Below are 17,298 nucleotides of genomic sequence, written 5' to 3'. Positions count from 1 at the left end.
TCAACCAAACCATAACTGAAACGCTGGGGTGGTCTGAGGCCTGGAAATGGCCAGTTGAAGAGAACCTGTCTTCCAGGTTTGGATTTACAACCTCTGGCAATGGCTACAGGATATTTTTTGCAGAAAGGGAGTTTTGTAAAAGGAACTCTCTTTTCCAGTGGTTTACCAGAACCCCAAGATGATGCAAAGGATGGATCAACCCTCCATCAGAGAAATAGTCACTTACTAATTGGACCTGTCCTCCCTTTGAGTAACTATTAGACTGTGATCTTTGCGTGATTACCCAGTCCATAAAAGGCCACCACACGTTAACAACAGTTCCAACACGTGATTTGGTTTGTTGTGCTAGAGGAGAGGCAAAACATACTGTGAAGCAAGGCGAGGTCTGCGCAAGGACACGCTCTGGCTGCGCTTCCACTGCTTGTTCTTGCGGCGGTTTCGTACACCATCCTCCTGGTCCATCATCTGATCCAAGAGCGTCAGGTCATCGGCGTTGAGCGGTGCCACGGAGATGTCCCTCACGGCACGGAACTCACCACAGTTGTTCAGGTGCTCGTTCTCCAGACGGAAGAAGTTCCACACAAATCGCCTGGGTGGAGGAAAAAAGTGAAAATTACCAATTTGGTTCCACTTTTATGGGCACCGCCTGTGTTGGGTGAAGCACTGATACCTGCGCCTAGATACCACAGACTGTTCTCAGTGATCAAAGTGCCTCTGGGAACACCCTGGGACTATGAAGAAACAGCAAACAACTAACAGCAGCATCTGCTACAACATCTTCCCAGCCCTCTGGAGAAAAACAGATCTGTCAGGCTCATTCCTTGTCCTAATGATGACAGCCCTCATCTGGACAGCATGCAGGCAGAAGGCATGACAAGCAAAATGCAATCTCCACCATGTACCTGGGGGAGGTTCAGCTTCAAGCGCTTTTACTCATTTCAGAAAGCTGTGGGGATCAGTCTCTAACTAGAGTACAAGTATATAAAGGGTCTTACAACCTTACAGGATCCAAACCGATGATGTAGAACCCAAATTAATGTTTGGAAAAGCAGCAGAGATTCGAGAATAACTGTAAATCTGAGAATCAAGGGAAGTTTCATCTGGAAATTGCAACAAGGTAATTTTAAGGAGAAATTTAGTAATAACAAAACCCTCCAGATTAGGTCTATGTTCAGAGGAAACTGCAAACACAGCCCCACATTGCTGCAGAGCCCTCCACAGCTTTCTTCATTCAGTACCCTGCTTGGATTAAATGTTCCTGTCAGACCTAGTCTTCCATTTTCAAGGACTAGTATCTTCCATGTCCAAGGAGCAAGGCATTTCCCATCGTGCTGATGTTAAAACAAGTAATAAAAACATAAAAGTGAAACAAACTGTTAGATCCAGCAGCCTTACCGGAATACTTCAAGTGGGGCAAATACAGTCGAAATGATGTCCCCAGCGTACGGAAAGATTTGCATGGAAGTGAGGGAGATCTGGATGGTCCACGCAAAACGCAGGATGACATCTTCTACAATGGCACAATAGTAGTATGCCTGAAGAACAAGAGAGACAATCAGGACAGGTCATCATACTTGTGCTGCACAGAAGACAGACCTCTTCAGGCCTTCAGGAAGATATAGAATTTGCTGTTCAACCACCAGAGAAGTGAAAAACACGACATGATTTCTTTCAAATAAATAACAGAATCACAGAATAATTTGGGTTGGAAGGGTCATTCAAAGCTCATACAGTCCAGCCCCTGCCATGAGCAGGGACATCTTCACCAGCTCAGGTTGCTCAGAGCCCCGTCCAGCCTGGCCTGGGATGTCCCCAGGGATGGGGCATCCACCATCTCTCTGGGCAACCTGGGCCAGTGTTTCACCACCCTCAGTGACAAAAAATTGAACCATACAGCTAGCAAAATGAACTATACAACTAGAAAATACCAGCCCATAGCGCTCAGGAAGCACCAGCAGTCACCTGCAACATGCTCCACACGTTTCATTAAAATATTAAAAGCCTTCTCTAATGTAAGAGCAGGCTGTATACGCACTTTCTGTGGGTAGACAATTCCTTCTCGAAGAAAGGTATTTTCACCAGCATTTTTGTCGAAGAGACCCCAGTCCATCTTCAGGTCCCAAATTAGGGTATAGCATGAGCTGATGAAATAGAAGATAATCCACAGGTAGAAGAACACTTGGGTGTCACTGTGGTTTTTAGCTGGAAAAGAGAAGAACAACATACTTCTGTACAACTTAAAGCAGATTGCTTCCTAAAATAGCTACAATTCGGCTGATTTGATCAGTGGAAATAACACCCCTTTTATTCAAGTTCTGGGAAAATCTGTCTAGCTAATCTGAAACAAACCAAAAGCCTTATCAGGACCAGCTGTATATTAATTCCGCTTTAATTTCATGCAATGTTTTGCACTTGGGACTATAATTTGCGCTAATTTTTTCTTGAAACTTGTGGTAGACCTGTCATTCTAACTCTGAACGGCAGGTGGAAGCTGAGGGCCATTATTTCACAAGGGACACCGGATTGTACAAAAGAAAACACAATCAGGCAGTGCTCGGTTGGGAAGGTTTTGTCAGAGAATATTTTAGTTTGCCTGAATATAAGCAACTGTGGATTAACATGCTAAAAGCCTGAAAGAGGATGGGCAGCATGGGAATTTCCAGTAGCCATTTCAGAGGTTGTGGTGGCAAATCAAGCAAAAAGAAGGCAAAATGTTAACATGTACGTATAAATGCCAAAGACTCAGTATTTAAATGCCCAGGCAGAGCTTCTCTTTATGAAACACAGGACTGTGGACCCAAAGTCTGCTCTCCTGTGGATTCGTTTTTGCAACTACGCTGTTTCCCGTTCCCCCCCAGTTACACTGCTCTCTCAATTCAGCTAAATTTCCTTACATCAGTCAGCTGGGTAAAAACAAATGGATCTGATAATTCTATTTGCTTTTAATTAGCAAATCTGGGTCATAAAGTTCATAAAAATACAATATATTGTAACGCTTTGCAAAGCTGAGTTGCTTTGCATCTCGCTGGTGTTGGGAGTCTTGCCTCCCTTCTGTGCAGCCACTGTAATTGCTCACTCACCGATTCTTTCTAACAAAGCCAATAACACTTCCAGTACAAAAAAGCCATAACGTTCCCAGTCCAAATCCGATGCTGCCACGCTAAATGACAGTGCTGTTTTCCATATATGTGGCTTTAAAACAACAGAACCCCCGAAGCTGATCACACAGGGAGCAACAGGGCAATTTTCTCTCTCCTTCTTATTTCTAACAGTTAAAACATAAAGGCAGCAATCCGATAATAATTAATGGAGTTGAAAATGAGAGGCATCGTGTAAGAATACAGTCCTCCCATTACACCCTTCAGGCTTCCTGGACATGATGCGTAGGATATAGGTCAAACACATGCGTTCATTCTCCATTCAAAACACTCCCCTCTAAAAGCAAATCTACTAAAGCCACTTATGCAGCAAAGCCCATCTGCGGCGACGCTTCACATCTGCGGAGGGGAAGGACGCGGGGTCTGCGGCAGCTCGCAGGCTGGACTCGCTTCCCTGCTTTCTGCGCAAGGCTGGAAGCCTTTGAGCAGCAAACTGGCGTCCTCCGTAGGCTCGGCTTTACCCGAGGACAGGTCCTGCATCGCGTCATCCGCCGCCGCAGAGCCGTGACGTCAGCCGGCAGAGACCCTGCAGGGCTCGGTGTCCCGGCACATCCACCCTGCCGCTTTGAAACCGCCTCTCCTATCCATTTTTTAAGTGCAGCTGCCCACCAAACAGGACACAGGTGAGGTTTTTGGAGCTCAGCAATTAGGGCTCTCCTCCAAGATTTAATTCCTCACCCCCACCAGCTCCTCCAAAGCCTCCACAACATTATTTCAGGAAGAAAGGGCAGATGCTGACATTCAGTGACTCAGACATACTAAGCCTGTTCTGTCCCACATTATTTTTAGTTCATTAGATCTCCATTTTTAGTTTCCACTACCAGACCCTAAACAATAATTCAGAGAGGTAGTCAAGTGATTTCTAAAATGCTCCAAACTACCTTATGAAGCTATGTGTTCCTATCAAGCTTAGGTCTGAAGGTTAGGTCATTATGCCTTCCATTCCCCCACTTAAGGATAGAACACAAGAATTTACAGATTCTTACTCCACATTTCCATGGACCAGACGCAGAGAAGGCAGCTCTGTGCCTTCAGCCACATCCCGGCGTGAGCCACGTCCTGCAGCTGCAGGGCTGAAGAGTATTTGTAAACGGCTAACAAAACTACATCCTAGGATGGCAATTACATAGGAGGTGATTTCAAAGGTTCGTGCTGCTTAAACCTAAATTGCCTTGAAGGATGCTGTGTGCAATTACAGAAAGAATGAACACTGGGAAGAAAAAGGCCCAAGTAAGAAATCTGGTGGCATTAACCCCGTCAACCTCCAAAGGATATGCTTGCTCTAGTTAGGTTACTGTCGTGGTGTCAGGTCCTTTTCCCTGCCCCTATCTCTGCAGCAGTCCTTTCAGTGGCACCTGGGGTCACGCTGCTTGCCCCTTGCTCCTGCTCGCTTTCTCACCGACCGGCTCTGTAATGCATTCAGCTCCTGAAAAAATCCATTAAAAAACCCCCAATTTCTCCTCGATAAAATGCTCTAACCAGAACTAGCCTATTGTCTTGGCCTTTCAATCCCTTCCTTTAACCACTTATCCTCCTTTTCCTTCTGCCTGTGATTCTGTTTGATACCTTCCTTCCTTCTGTCCTCATTGGTATTCTGCTGGTGTACAGAAATATGTTTCTGCTCTAGGCAAGCAATTATATCTCAGTCTCCACTGGCTGGTCCTAGTGGCCCCTCTTCACTGCTGCTCAGGGGGCTAGAAAATCAAGGCATTCATATTCTGCCCAGAGGGCTGCCAGTTTTTCAGGAGCTGTGCATATGTATGATGATGTCAGGGTCTATTTGAGCAGGAATTGTTTCATCCTGGTGTTTTTTTCTTTGTTTAATGATGTGCTAGAAAGCACCAAAAACCATTAGAGAGTCATAGTGTCAGGATGAGTGTAGCAGCCCGGACATCTGGGAGATCTCAGTCTCTCTTAGAGAAAAAAAGGACCAAGTTTTCAATGTTCTGTGGACTGCAGCACAAGGTGGGTGAAGGACCGTTCTACTCCACGCTCCAAAGGGCACCACCACCACATAGCAACTTCCTAAGCAACCGTTACTCAAAACAGCACGTGCAGAAGCACAAAACTCGGTGTGTAAAGCTGCAGGTGCAGCTTTACCCTCCCTGCCAATGGGCAGATTTTAATATATGTTCACGTGAGCGGGTCTGCAACGTGAAGGTGTTCAGCTACCTCAGAGGCTCTTCGAGTCTGCAGTGCCCCATCATCTTCATTTGCTGCAACGTCAATGGGAAGCCATGTTACCACGGGGGCTGTTTGCAACCTTCACCACTGAATATCCATTAGCATCCTCAAGTTTACCCTATAAAAGTCAATTCCAGTAGATGCTCTACACAAATACACCTAACAAATTGCTCCAGAAGGTCAACTAGATAAATAATGGATGGTTCCTACCTTCGAGCTGAAGCTGTGAATGGCCACAGTCCTAGAAAACAGCCAAAGGCACTTGCAGCAGCAGAATTTACTGCCTGCAAAAATTGCTGATAGACAATATCTTGGATCCCAAACGCAGCCCCAGGGGACAAAATATCTGACCAGCATTCTGAGAGAATAATGCTCTGCAGAAATTACAGCCCCTTCTAAACACAGGCAAGAGAAAGGTTGCTTTCCATCAAAGCTAGACAGCAAATACTATCCCGAACGCTGTTAATATTGACTTTACTTCCAAAGAATACTATCTGTTTACCCTGCTGAATTATTCTGGGGAATGTAAACACTATATAGTATTCAACACAGCAAAAATCAATGCCATGTAATATTGAAGCTCCGGATAAGAGCACAATGGCCCTCGATAAGCACTCCTGGTGTGTCAGCCGCCACAGCTGGCTGGGCTTTCTGCTGATGGTGAGATCCATGATAAAAGCCGTGATAAAAGCTGGGAGAAGCGTGAGGTTATCAGGAAACACGGGCAAGTAAACCCTGCGACATCAGGCAAAACTGACCTCGCCGGAGCAGTTCTGCCTCCAGCACCAATTGAAAACCTCCTGGCCAAGGCATGCCAAATTCGGTCTCCTTTGGTGACCAGCCTTTCAGTTACAGATGCAAGCAGAACCAAGGCAAAAATATAGATATTTACAGTGTGCTAACCAAGCACAGACACTAGAGCACAGGGCACACACTTTCTGCCTGGGGATGACGTGTGCCCATTAACTCCATCCCGGCACACAACGGGAGGGGGGTGACAGCCAGAAGTGACTTATCTTTGCAAGAACTGCCACCGCAATGACATCCCAAAGCATTTGTCTAACACCTTACTGCTTGAAGTGCAGCACTACCGATCCCTCAGTAATTACACGGCTTAATGAGGGAGCAGCAGCAGCGGTGCCTTTCTGCCCAGCCAGCACGTACTGCTACTTAACGCTGATCCATTGCAGATCCGTGGCACACGGTGGACTTAACGCAGGGAAAAGGCAAATAACCTGGAGGAGCACAAGGAGAAATCGCCATCGTGCACCGACGGGCTTAGTCAAATACCAACCATTTTGCATGAACAACCTTCTCGTTAGACTCTGCAAACTTCCGCCATAGCCTCCGGGCACAATTTAAAGCAAAGCAGCAAGATACAGCGCAGCAAAGAACTGTCAAGAGGCAACACCTCATTTCTTCTTCTAGTTAGATTCTACATTTGTGGAGTAGGGAAATCCCCAAATTGTGTTTTGACTAAAAACACTCTGCAGGTTTGCATAGGGTTTGTAGGACGGTATGACTGTGTCTAATTTCAAGACACAGCAGCAATCTCATTGCTTATATCTCTCAAACAGAAGAAAGTGATTTAATTGCAAACAGGAAAAAGCATATCAGCCATGGCTGAGATTTGATCTGAGTCTTCTTCTGGTGGCTTCTCTAGCATTTGAGAAGTGTAACTGCTGCCTTGAGGAGGATGGGGTTTCCAATCTAACCGTTTGCCAGCAGTCTCACTAACAAGAACATCTGGGTTCACAATCAGAAATCAATAACGTGGCAATCAGGGCCTTTGCTGGATAATTTAGGGATTGGGACCCAATGTCATCTGCTACCTCTATACAGCTTTGAGATCCAAAAGCAGATTCCTTCAAGATATAATAGCAACCACAAAAATATTGTTGGATGATTGCATCTCTTAGATTTCTGCAGCAGAGAGTTCCAGACCTGCATACATTTGAAAGGAAAAATCACTTGATGCTGTCAGTTGCTTTTCTTAAATTGTTCCATTAAAAAAAGGTCAGGTTTTCCCCTCCTGAGTGCCCATGAAATGAGGTGTCACCAGGCCATCCTTTTTACTCACACCCTATTCATTAGTGTTCCCACTTCTCCAGCCACCTTTAACACTGCAGTGTATTAAGCCACACAAACGGTTACTATTAGTCTGCTTTCCAAATCCCAGCTATTAAAATCCATCTCTCTCCCAGCTGCAAGCTGAAGAAGCGACAGCACGAATCACCCAGCAGCAGGTGCTGAGGCTGCTGGCACCAGGAAGGTCCTGCTTGACATTTGCAGACCTACAAAGCCCAGGAAGATTTCCCTCTGGGATTTAGATGCCTCATTTGTGCTGACACTCAGGGTGCGGTGGCAATTCCCAAAATCCCCTCCCAGGCTCCCGTCTCATGTCCCGCTCACTTACCCGACCAGGGTGGTCCTGCTGGGGTGCTCCTCACCCTTCCCCAGCTCAACCCCAAAGAACCATCACCGGGACTTGTTCCTAAGCAATTAGAGCAGCTGACGAGCCGGCGTGAAGGAGCCGGGCTTGCCCACGGTGCTGCCGAGACCCACGTCAAAGCTGGGAGGAGGTCAAAGGCTGGGATGGAGATGTTTGCCCGTGGCAATGCCTCCAATTCTTCACTAATGACACTGCCCCTGCTCTGATGGGAAGGATCAGAAAGACTGGCTAATGAATACAACTCATTACTGAAGGTCTCCTGGGCACGGGCTGACAGGGTTTCAGACAAAAATTCATCCTAGCTCACAGCAATGTGACAGACGTTGCACGTTTCGGCTCCAAGTAATCATCCTGATGGAGCTGCCAGGATGCTGTGCTAAGGCAAGCCACAAAAAAACTGCAAGTATTAAGAAAGCAGCCAGGAAAGAAGCCAGTTAATCCCATTACAAAGTTTGTTTTACTTCAAGAGGTCAATCCAAATGCTCTACAGGGCTCTTGTGACATCTAAATCAAATGATCTGGCTTGCCGCAATGCTGAGAAAGAGGGGGAGACACAGGAGATCTCGTATCAACACAAACACTAGGCAACAGGATCTCACAATAGCTGCTTGTTTCAGTCGTTCATGAGATTTGTACTTGAATTCTATACGTCCATTTATTTTGCTTTACCTCACTCCCTAGAAATGACGTTTCTCAACTGAGGTGTTATAAGCTGCTGCACCAATGCCTGATCTCTGTGAAAGTCATTTTAGTCCCAGTTCTCACCTCACCTTGCTCTCCTCTCCTGCTGCAACCATTCAGGATCACAGTTAATTACTGTTTCACCTACCAGTAAACTCACTCCACGGGGGTTGCACCCTGCAGCTTCTAACATGGCAGTAACCAGGACGAGGCGACACAACCCACTAAATACAGAGCTGAGGTGCAGTCACGTATCCCCCCATAGCTCCCAGTGCAATTTGATGTTATCACCATCCTCCCCTCCATCATCATCCTCCACCTGCAAGTCCTACTCCTCCCAGGGCAGCTGTGGTGGGAGACGGAGAGGGAGAACCAGCGATCCATTCCAGCATGAAGCGGCTACACCAGCCGGTGTCACCGCTGGTAGCAGCTGAAGCCATCGTGATTAATGAGGAGTGGGCCCCAGCTACAAGACCTGGGAATTTTCCACTATGTTTTCAAAAAGCAGCACATTTCCCACTCATCTTCATCTGGTCAGACCTGCTCAAACTTCTCTATTAGTAAGGGATGGTCCAACAGCTTCCTGAACAAGCCCATTAATCAAAGAATTACTCCTGTCTCGACACTTCATGTCTCTATTCCTTGGCAAACCAAGGAGTTTCACACCTTTCCCAGGCTTCAAACAAATCGCAAATTCCACACCACTTCATCAGGAGAAGCCTGTTTCTGAATTGATGGTGAGAACATGGACAGAAGTGCTACTCTTTAGAGACAGCCCTATTTAGTTAATTCCTGTATTTTTAATTACTGTCAGTTTCCTGGGCTGTTTAATGAGGAAGTACGTGGCAGTGACGTTATCTTAGACCCACCTAAGGCTCTCCACGGCACTTCCAAACCGATGACAGCCAGCGCTCAGCACTCTTATTTGGAGTACCTGGAAGGTGCATGGGAGCAGTGCGAAAGAAGACATGCTTACCCAAGTTTCCAGGCCATGTGGATTAATTTTGGAATAATTCAGAGGTTAATAAACAGCTGGATAGTCCCCAGACCACAATGATTTCGTTGAATACGGTGTGTAAATCAAAGAGACAATGAAAACTTGCATAAACTGTCTTTCAGTTAAAGGATAAAATTCCACACAGCCAATTTTAATCCATTATTTGTGCTTAAGTGCAGTTAACACTTTCCTGAAAAAAACAAGGTAAACACACAAATGCTCACGCTGAAACAGCAAATCCCACAAAATAAAATGATGTAAGAGTACAAAGCCCTGGAGAAGCACAGTTCTTCATGCACCGACGCCAAATCTATATTCCCTGGGAAACTTCCAATGATGCCGTGGGAGCAAAAGGCATCAAGGTAAGAGAAAATTGACAGACAGTAGCAAAACGAAGAAACATCTCATTTTACAAAGAACAAAGTTGGAGCATAAATCATGCATAAAGCTTAAGAAGTGTCCAGCACTCAGAACAGTACAAGGCAACTCTAGTTGCACTGTTCCTCATAAAAGACAAATACCTTAATATAACAATCCTATCTTACAAAGACCAAACCACGTCTGAGTGAGGAATTAAATCAGGGCTGGCTGTTCTAGGTATGTCAGCACACCCGATTAAATGTAAATGCACTTTATACATGAGGGGATCCCCGTGGAACACAACTACAAGCTGGACTGAAGTGGAAGCAGCTACACTGGTGCATTTGTTAAGGAAAGCACATCTGGCAGAGCAAAAACACATCAAAAAGCAGTTGTGCATCAAAACAACGCTGCACTTCGGGTAAATATTCTGCTGTAGACATGAGCTTAATAATTTGTTTCCCCAGCACCGTGTAGGTTTCCATAGGGATTAAATAATATCTATTATATATACATATATAGTATTCAGTTGGCTGGCACTAGGGGAAGGCTGCCCGGCACTGCCGGGGAAGTTAAAGCAAGGGCAGGAAAGTTAAAGCAAGGGCAGGAAAGTTAAAGCAAGGGCAGGAAAGTTAAAGCAAGGGCAGGAAAGTTAAAGCAAGGGCAGGAAAGTTAAAGCAAGGGCAGGAAAGTTAAAGCAAGGGCAGGAAAGTTAAAGCAAGGGCAGGAAAGTTAAAGCAAGGGCAGGAAAGTTAAAGCAAGGGCAGGAAAGTTAAAGCAAGGGCAGGAAAGTTAAAGCAAGGGCAGGAAAGTTAAAGCAAGGGCAGGAAAGTTAAAGCAAGGGCAGGAAAGTTAAAGCAAGGGCAGGAAAGTTAAAGCAAGGGCAGGAAAGTTAAAGCAAGGGCAGGAAAGTTAAAGCAAGGGCAGGAAAGTTAAAGCAAGGGCAGGAAAGTTAAAGCAAGGGCAGGAAAGTTAAAGCAAGGGCAGGAAAGTTAAAGCAAGGGCAGGAAAGTTAAAGCAAGGGCAGGAAAGTTAAAGCAAGGGCAGGAAAGTTAAAGCAAGGGCAGGAAAGTTAAAGCAAGGGCAGGAAAGTTAAAGCAAGGGCAGGAAAGTTAAAGCAAGGGCAGGAAAGTTAAAGCAAGGGCAGGTTTCTGCTCAGCCGTGCTGGGAGCAGGCAGGAGCCGGCGACACACACTCCAGTTGCCAGATCTGTTACAGATCTACCTCATTTGCCTGTGCAAACATACCCCACAGGAGTATATTTACAGAACGCGGCCTTTGCTTCCCACTCCTTTGAGTGATATAAAAAAAACCCCAAAATACTGAGAATTCTTCCTTTGAGAGCTCAGCAACAGCTGCCCTGGGGCTGCTGCTGAGCGGGCAGCTTGCATCAGTGCTCGTCCACACCACCGCTGCCCGCTCCCAAATCATCTTAAGGGGTAGCTACTCTCACTTCAGCTTCACTAATTCAGGAGCTGATAGCTTGGTGTTAACTCTGTAAAACTGGTCTAGTCCCAGGACAACAGGATTGACTGTTTGGAAGAGAAAATCTAATAGATACTACTAGTCCGACATCCCAACTGCACTTAGCAGAGAAAATTGCATTCTGCATCTAAATCAAAAGGAAGAAAAATAAAGCAACAGCTTCTCTAAGGGAAGGAAGAATCGGAATTATGCACTGCCCAAGCAACATGAATTATTAAACAGTGGTATTTTAGGGAAACTGAGATACTAGTCAAGAGTCCAGAATACACTGTATAACTGGGAAGATCCTTCACTACAGCAGGTTTGGAGAAAGGACTATCAAGTATGACTAGAAGCAGCACACATCACTTAAACATAATAAGGTAGCATTTAAACATTTCTTTAGTTCGAGTTGTTTTCCAACAAGCATACAAAACCACAGCACAACACTGTCATAAGTGCACTCTATGTGAATTAGCTGATTTACAACACCAGCAAACACCCCCAGCCACACAGTCCATCTTCCCCAGCCAGCAGACACGAGCTAAAAGCCTACAGAGCAGCTACAAATGATTCCGTGTTCAAATCACGGGAGGAACACCAGGCTTTCCGGAGGGCTGCGATGTCCCCAGGGCTCCCAGTTGGAGAACAGGCGCCGGTGTGCGTTAGCTGACCTTCCCAAAAAAGGCCACCAGTTACCCTCGTCCTGGCAGCCAAAAGCTGTTATTCCACAGGTCTCTGTCATAGGCTTGCAAACACAGGTTTGAAAGACTATTTAAATAAAACTCTTGTTACCACAGCAATTAACAGGCTCATCACTTACTGCAATTTAGAGCAAGTCTAAGGAGCAATGAGCTTTACCAATTTGACACTTATTTTGGGCACTGTCTGCTTTCTTAGGAGCAAGCAGCTATCCCCCAACAGATGTTTTATAGGTAAGAGATGGGTGTTTGTGATCCTCAGGCAGACACGGAGAAAGTGTGGGCGAGCTGTTCATCTATTTTCAACAGTAACATCATAACAACTTGACAAAAGACCATCTGATTCCAAGTTCAAAAAGAACTGGGAATCTATGTAAAGCACACAGATAAAATCAGAATTTTAACAGGTACAGTTATGGCAGGATGGGAACAGGCCTACAGGGCTGACGAGACACAGTAAGGTCTTTAGGCAGCCCTCTGAAAAATCACTACAAGCCCAGACACTTACAAAATCTGTGCTAACACAATTTCCAAAGGCCCTGAAGCTTCCAAATTTTTTTTTTGTACAACACCAACGTCTCTCTGCTATTGATTCCCAATAACAAAACTGGACGGACAACAGCTGGGAGTCAAGAACATCTCTCAGCAATTGGAACAATTTACCTGGGTTATAAACACCTCATTGTAACCCACTCCCTGCCAGCCTTGAAGAGCAGAGGACAGTGACGTGTGGCAGCAATGACAGGGGCCAGCGGTACCGGCACAGATACAGGCTCCGAGGGGAGTAGGAAGCGGTCAAATTCTTCGATGGGACATTTTGACAGATGCTAGTTTTCTTCTAGGTTCCAAACTTATCCCAACCTTCCCACAAAAAGCTCTGCTAGAGCATTCCTTCCCCCCAGGAAGGAGAAGCATTACTCAGCCTCCCCAGAACAGGCACTGTATGTATTAATTATATATATGATTACATTTGCTATAATAAAAGCATATAAGCAGTGACTACAGCCAGGCAATCCATACGTATCTCATCTCGAGGTTTGGCGGTGGTGACCAACTGGACTGCAGGGCTGGAAATGAAGAGCTGCAGGATGTCACCAAGCAAATTAGTTAAAACGGGAACAAGCTTGGGGGGATGCGGCAGCGGGAGGAGATGCTCAGAGGAGTCAGGCGCTGCATCCGCCATCCCTCTGGATACGGAGCATCCAACTTCCAGCCTTCGGCCAGCCCACATCAGTGCACGTCTCTGCCGCTAAAACTCAAGGATTGACCAACATTATTGGTGTGACTTCAGACCCAGCTATGTCAAAACAGCAATTTCTTGGCTTCTAGAGGGTTTCTAATAACCCTGCCAGCCCTCTAAAAACACTAGAAGTATGCCTTGAACACTTCTCCCTGCTCCACTACAATAATATTTCAGGATAAATAATTGCTCGGGAGTGTGTGCAGTTGCTAATTCCTGGAGAAATAGGAGGGACATGTTTTCAAATGAAAGAATGTCGCTTTCAGGACTTAAGAACAATGAAAGGCAGGGCGGCTGCCTGAAGTGCAGAAACTAAAAGCTTTTTCCCTTCAGAACAAGAGCAGAATCGAGTAATTGTTGTTTCCAGGGAGATGGGGAACTTGAGGGATCAGAGCTCAATCTGCAGTTAAATGGGTTGGAAACAACTTCCTAGCAGCCGTAGAAAATACATGGATAGAGACACACAGGAAAATCCAGGGAGGGCATTTTCCTGGCACTGTGCGCATCTCCCTGTGTTCAGGAATGATGGACTGACTTTATTCAGATGATCCAGGTTAGCAGTTCACAAGTGCCAAGGGAGAAGTATTTCCTAGGTTATCCCTCAACTTATACATCTCCCATTCTACCTCCCTTCACAGAAAAAATGGGCAGGTATTTCAGTTTTCTCCTTTAGAGAGAGAAACCTGAAAATACTCTATTGCGCTCCAGAAACATCACTCTAAGCAGACCAGGTATGTGAAAAAAACCTAAAGGGAGATCTTAACATACTCTTTGCAAGCTAAACAGGCCTTTGCCTTTCCACTGAGTTGTTTCACAGATGCCAAAAGACAAAAGTTCATGTTTCAATGGGATGCCACATCCCAAGCTTCTCCCATGTAAAAATCAAATCCCGCAACTTGCAAAGGATTTTCCAAAATAACCAATACCTTTATGAGTGCTGTAGAGGGCTGCAAATGTCACCACGAAGAAGGTGGTGGAATATTTTCCAGCGTTAACCAGATGAAAGGCCCGTTTGTTATCACGGTAACGGCGCAGGCACTGGATGAATCGCAACCAAGCAGGGATGCACTGGACAACGGCTCTCACTCCGTAGGAGTAGCTGTAACAAATCTGATTATCTGCAAGAAAAAAGTTTCGGGGACATAGAGTCAGTAAGTTTGCAAACTCCTGTCATGTTCCTTTCTGTAAGCATAATATCACTTGACACGACAGCAACTCATGGCTTCAACAACTGGGGGAGAGGCAACGACACCAACATGACACTGATGTCTGAAACCCTTCTTTTTATTGAGAAAAACACCAGGAAAACCCCAGCTTTGCCTGGAAGCCCCAAACAGGCCGTATTCTTACGTTGTCTTGCTCAGCGCATCTAAACCAAACACCCCACTAACAAACATTTGTTTCTTATTCAGACTAGTGGAGACATCTTATTAGTTGATATTTATCCCAAAGCACTGTGTTATCATTACACTGGATTGGAAGAGCACAAGTTGTTATCTGCTCAGTTGCTTTATCTTATTTTTATTATTATTTTAAATAAATAAATATCTAGTTACTTGCAACACCATCTGAAAGAGAAAGATCAGATGGATTGGAAGAATGAAGTGAACATTGATGCTTATTGAAGCATACTGCAAATTCTTTCAGCAGGTGTCAAAACCATCAGCCAACACGATTTGTCAGCAGCCACCGCTTAAAATGGAAAGACAACAGCCCGATCCTGGGGGAGACAGGTACGAGTTCGCCCCTGGGAAGGCCAAAGTCGAAAATTCATAGGCTAACCGTGCGGCTTTTCTGGCTAGGAAGAAGAGAGGCAGAGCACGCGCAGCCTGGCGTCACAGCGTCAACTCTAATTGAATAAGGGGTGGCATTAATGAGCTCTGAGGAAGTTCCTAAACTCTCTCTTGCTCCAGGGCACTGTGATGAAGCCTGTAAGATTCAGGCTACAGCACAGAAAATCGTGGTTAACAAGCTCATGCGATTCATTTTCATGCTGAGCAACAGAACAGGCTAAAAGCAAATACATGGTTAAACCACTATGAAATAAAACAATGCCACGAAAATGGATTTCTCTCTCCAATCAAGAAGTGTCATGTCTAAATTCCTTGATGAACATATAAATCAGGCCAAATGGCTGGATTAGGAAATGAACACTGATGTGAAATTCCATTTCTCTGGATGGAAGTAAGAAAAGGGAAATCTCTGTAATGCCGTGTTTACAAGGAATGCCAATTATTTTAGTTTCCTACGTCCCGGGTAACCCTCTTCAAAACAGACAAAGGATGATTACGGAACTGTCTTGCTCAGTGTTTTTCAGATCATTTTGCCCACGTTCGCATGGGCCGTCAGATTTACGCTACCTGTATTTGCCAGAAGTCCAGCATTGTCCTCCCACTGAACCTCAAAGCTGTAGAAGCAGATCATGTATTCCAGATCCATGAGTATCACGACCAGGCTGTTGAGCTGATCAGCCAGCCAGAAATCTGCGAAGCCTACCTTGTGGAAGGGAGCAGTGAACACTCGAAACTGTCAGGGAGAAAAAGAGAGAAAGGAATAATTCATGACAGAGTGTCAAAGACATCTAAATGCAGTGGCAGCGCATCACAGCATTAAACAAATATGGAAGAAATGCTTCAAGATTTATTGGTGACCTTTCGCTCCTGATGATAAAAGAAGATAACCGTCTCCTCACTTTTATTACAAATAACATTCCTGCTTTTTCCCTTCTGCATGCAACTACCCATGTCCTCTCCCACCTTGTTGGTTTTTTACTGGCAGAAGAGCCCAGTCTCCTCCAACCAGCCTCTTTCCCAGAAATTCCCAGTCTCCATGGAGGAGCTCTGCACGGCTCTGTTTCTCCCATGGCTCCTTATTTTGTCCAGTGCTTTCTTTCAACCATTTATGTCATGTCTGTTGACATCTTCCTCACTTACCTTCACCCTCACACTTAATATCACTGAGATTACATGTCCTCAGCATGGCCATTAGCCTGACTATGGCTCAGTTTACTTAACACTTTAGTTGTTCTTTGATGTTAGAAGTTGCAAGAATGACTGTTACTGCTAGATCTGCCAAAGTCTCTAGCAGAGAAAGAGTTAAAGAACGGGCAGAGGAAATCCTCTTGACTGTCAATTAGATTCCCCTCAATCCCAGTCCACTTTCTCTCTAAGCCTGAACAGCAGTTTTGCTGCTTTCAAATCAGACAGTTTTCATGGCCCATTACCTTTGATTACAACTCTCTCTACCCGGTTAGTTATAGTTACTAACGGCCAATTTCTCAAAGAGACGGCACTAGCACCATCCGATACTTCAGAGATTTATGAACCTTTAAATTAATGAAAGCACCAGCTAACACTGATCTTTTATATCGCTCTCCTTATTAACCTAAAGGGTACACGGGTACAGAAACCTGGGAAAGGACTGACAGGTTCCCACCAGCCTGTAATGCCTATTTAAGTGTCTGGTCCTAAATTTCAAAGCCAAATAGGGGATTAAGACTTAGTGGCATAAAGCAGATATGGATCTTGACCCAGAAAGCACTGTGCTCATGTAGGATGGCACCTATTACAAATGCTGAAAGAGGGCCAGGCGCCAGGGAAGTCTGTCCTCACAGCTGTCCAGCTGCACAACAGCTGCTGCAGAGGTCAGAGAAGCCACACCAGCCTTTCTTTGCAAAAGGTCCTTCTTCTGTTTTACCAGCACTTCCAGATGCCATCTCTACTGGTTTCATCATAGACTATTCTTTTTTTCCATAAAGAAAAACAAGTGAAATGTAAAAACAGCTTTACAGATACATATCCTTGGAAAAAAAAAATAAAATGGAATAAAATCCATGCTGTTATTTAACCTAGGGAGAGACACTTTAGCACTGCCAAATGAGAGCATAGAATTTTTAAGAGAGTAGAAGCTTTCCACCTAAAGGTTACAGCAGAGGAGGAATCAGCAGATCTGTACGCAACCTTGTGGGGGAACGGGTGTCTCAGTCAACTCTTCTCAAGGAGCTGAGCTGCTCTTTGAACCCTCTAAACTACAAAAGGGTGCTGGCAGCAGAAGGCACTGCC

The 17,298-nt window shown here is 45.2% G+C and overlaps 1 protein-coding gene across 1 annotated transcript in view; it reads right to left on the bottom strand.

Annotated features, from left to right (window-relative positions):
- XPR1 (xenotropic and polytropic retrovirus receptor 1) overlaps positions 1 to 17,298 on the bottom strand; it is a 109,867-nt gene that overhangs the window by 5,870 nt on the left and 86,699 nt on the right. Inside the window, exons 10-14 of the mRNA XM_065071815.1 lie at positions 15,598 to 15,763; positions 14,164 to 14,355; positions 2,036 to 2,202; positions 1,396 to 1,535; positions 368 to 589 (exon numbers count right to left, since the gene is read on the bottom strand). Coding sequence (XP_064927887.1) covers positions 368 to 589; positions 1,396 to 1,535; positions 2,036 to 2,202; positions 14,164 to 14,355; positions 15,598 to 15,763 — 887 coding nt within the window. The remainder of the gene's footprint in view (positions 1 to 367; positions 590 to 1,395; positions 1,536 to 2,035; positions 2,203 to 14,163; positions 14,356 to 15,597; positions 15,764 to 17,298) is intronic.

The sequence above is a fragment of the Columba livia genome, chromosome 8 (genome assembly GCF_036013475.1).
Source record: "Columba livia isolate bColLiv1 breed racing homer chromosome 8, bColLiv1.pat.W.v2, whole genome shotgun sequence".
Classification (NCBI taxonomy): Eukaryota; Metazoa; Chordata; class Aves; order Columbiformes; family Columbidae; genus Columba; species Columba livia.
Note: the sequence above shows the minus strand (reverse complement) of the source record. Positions and strands in the feature narration are given on the sequence as shown.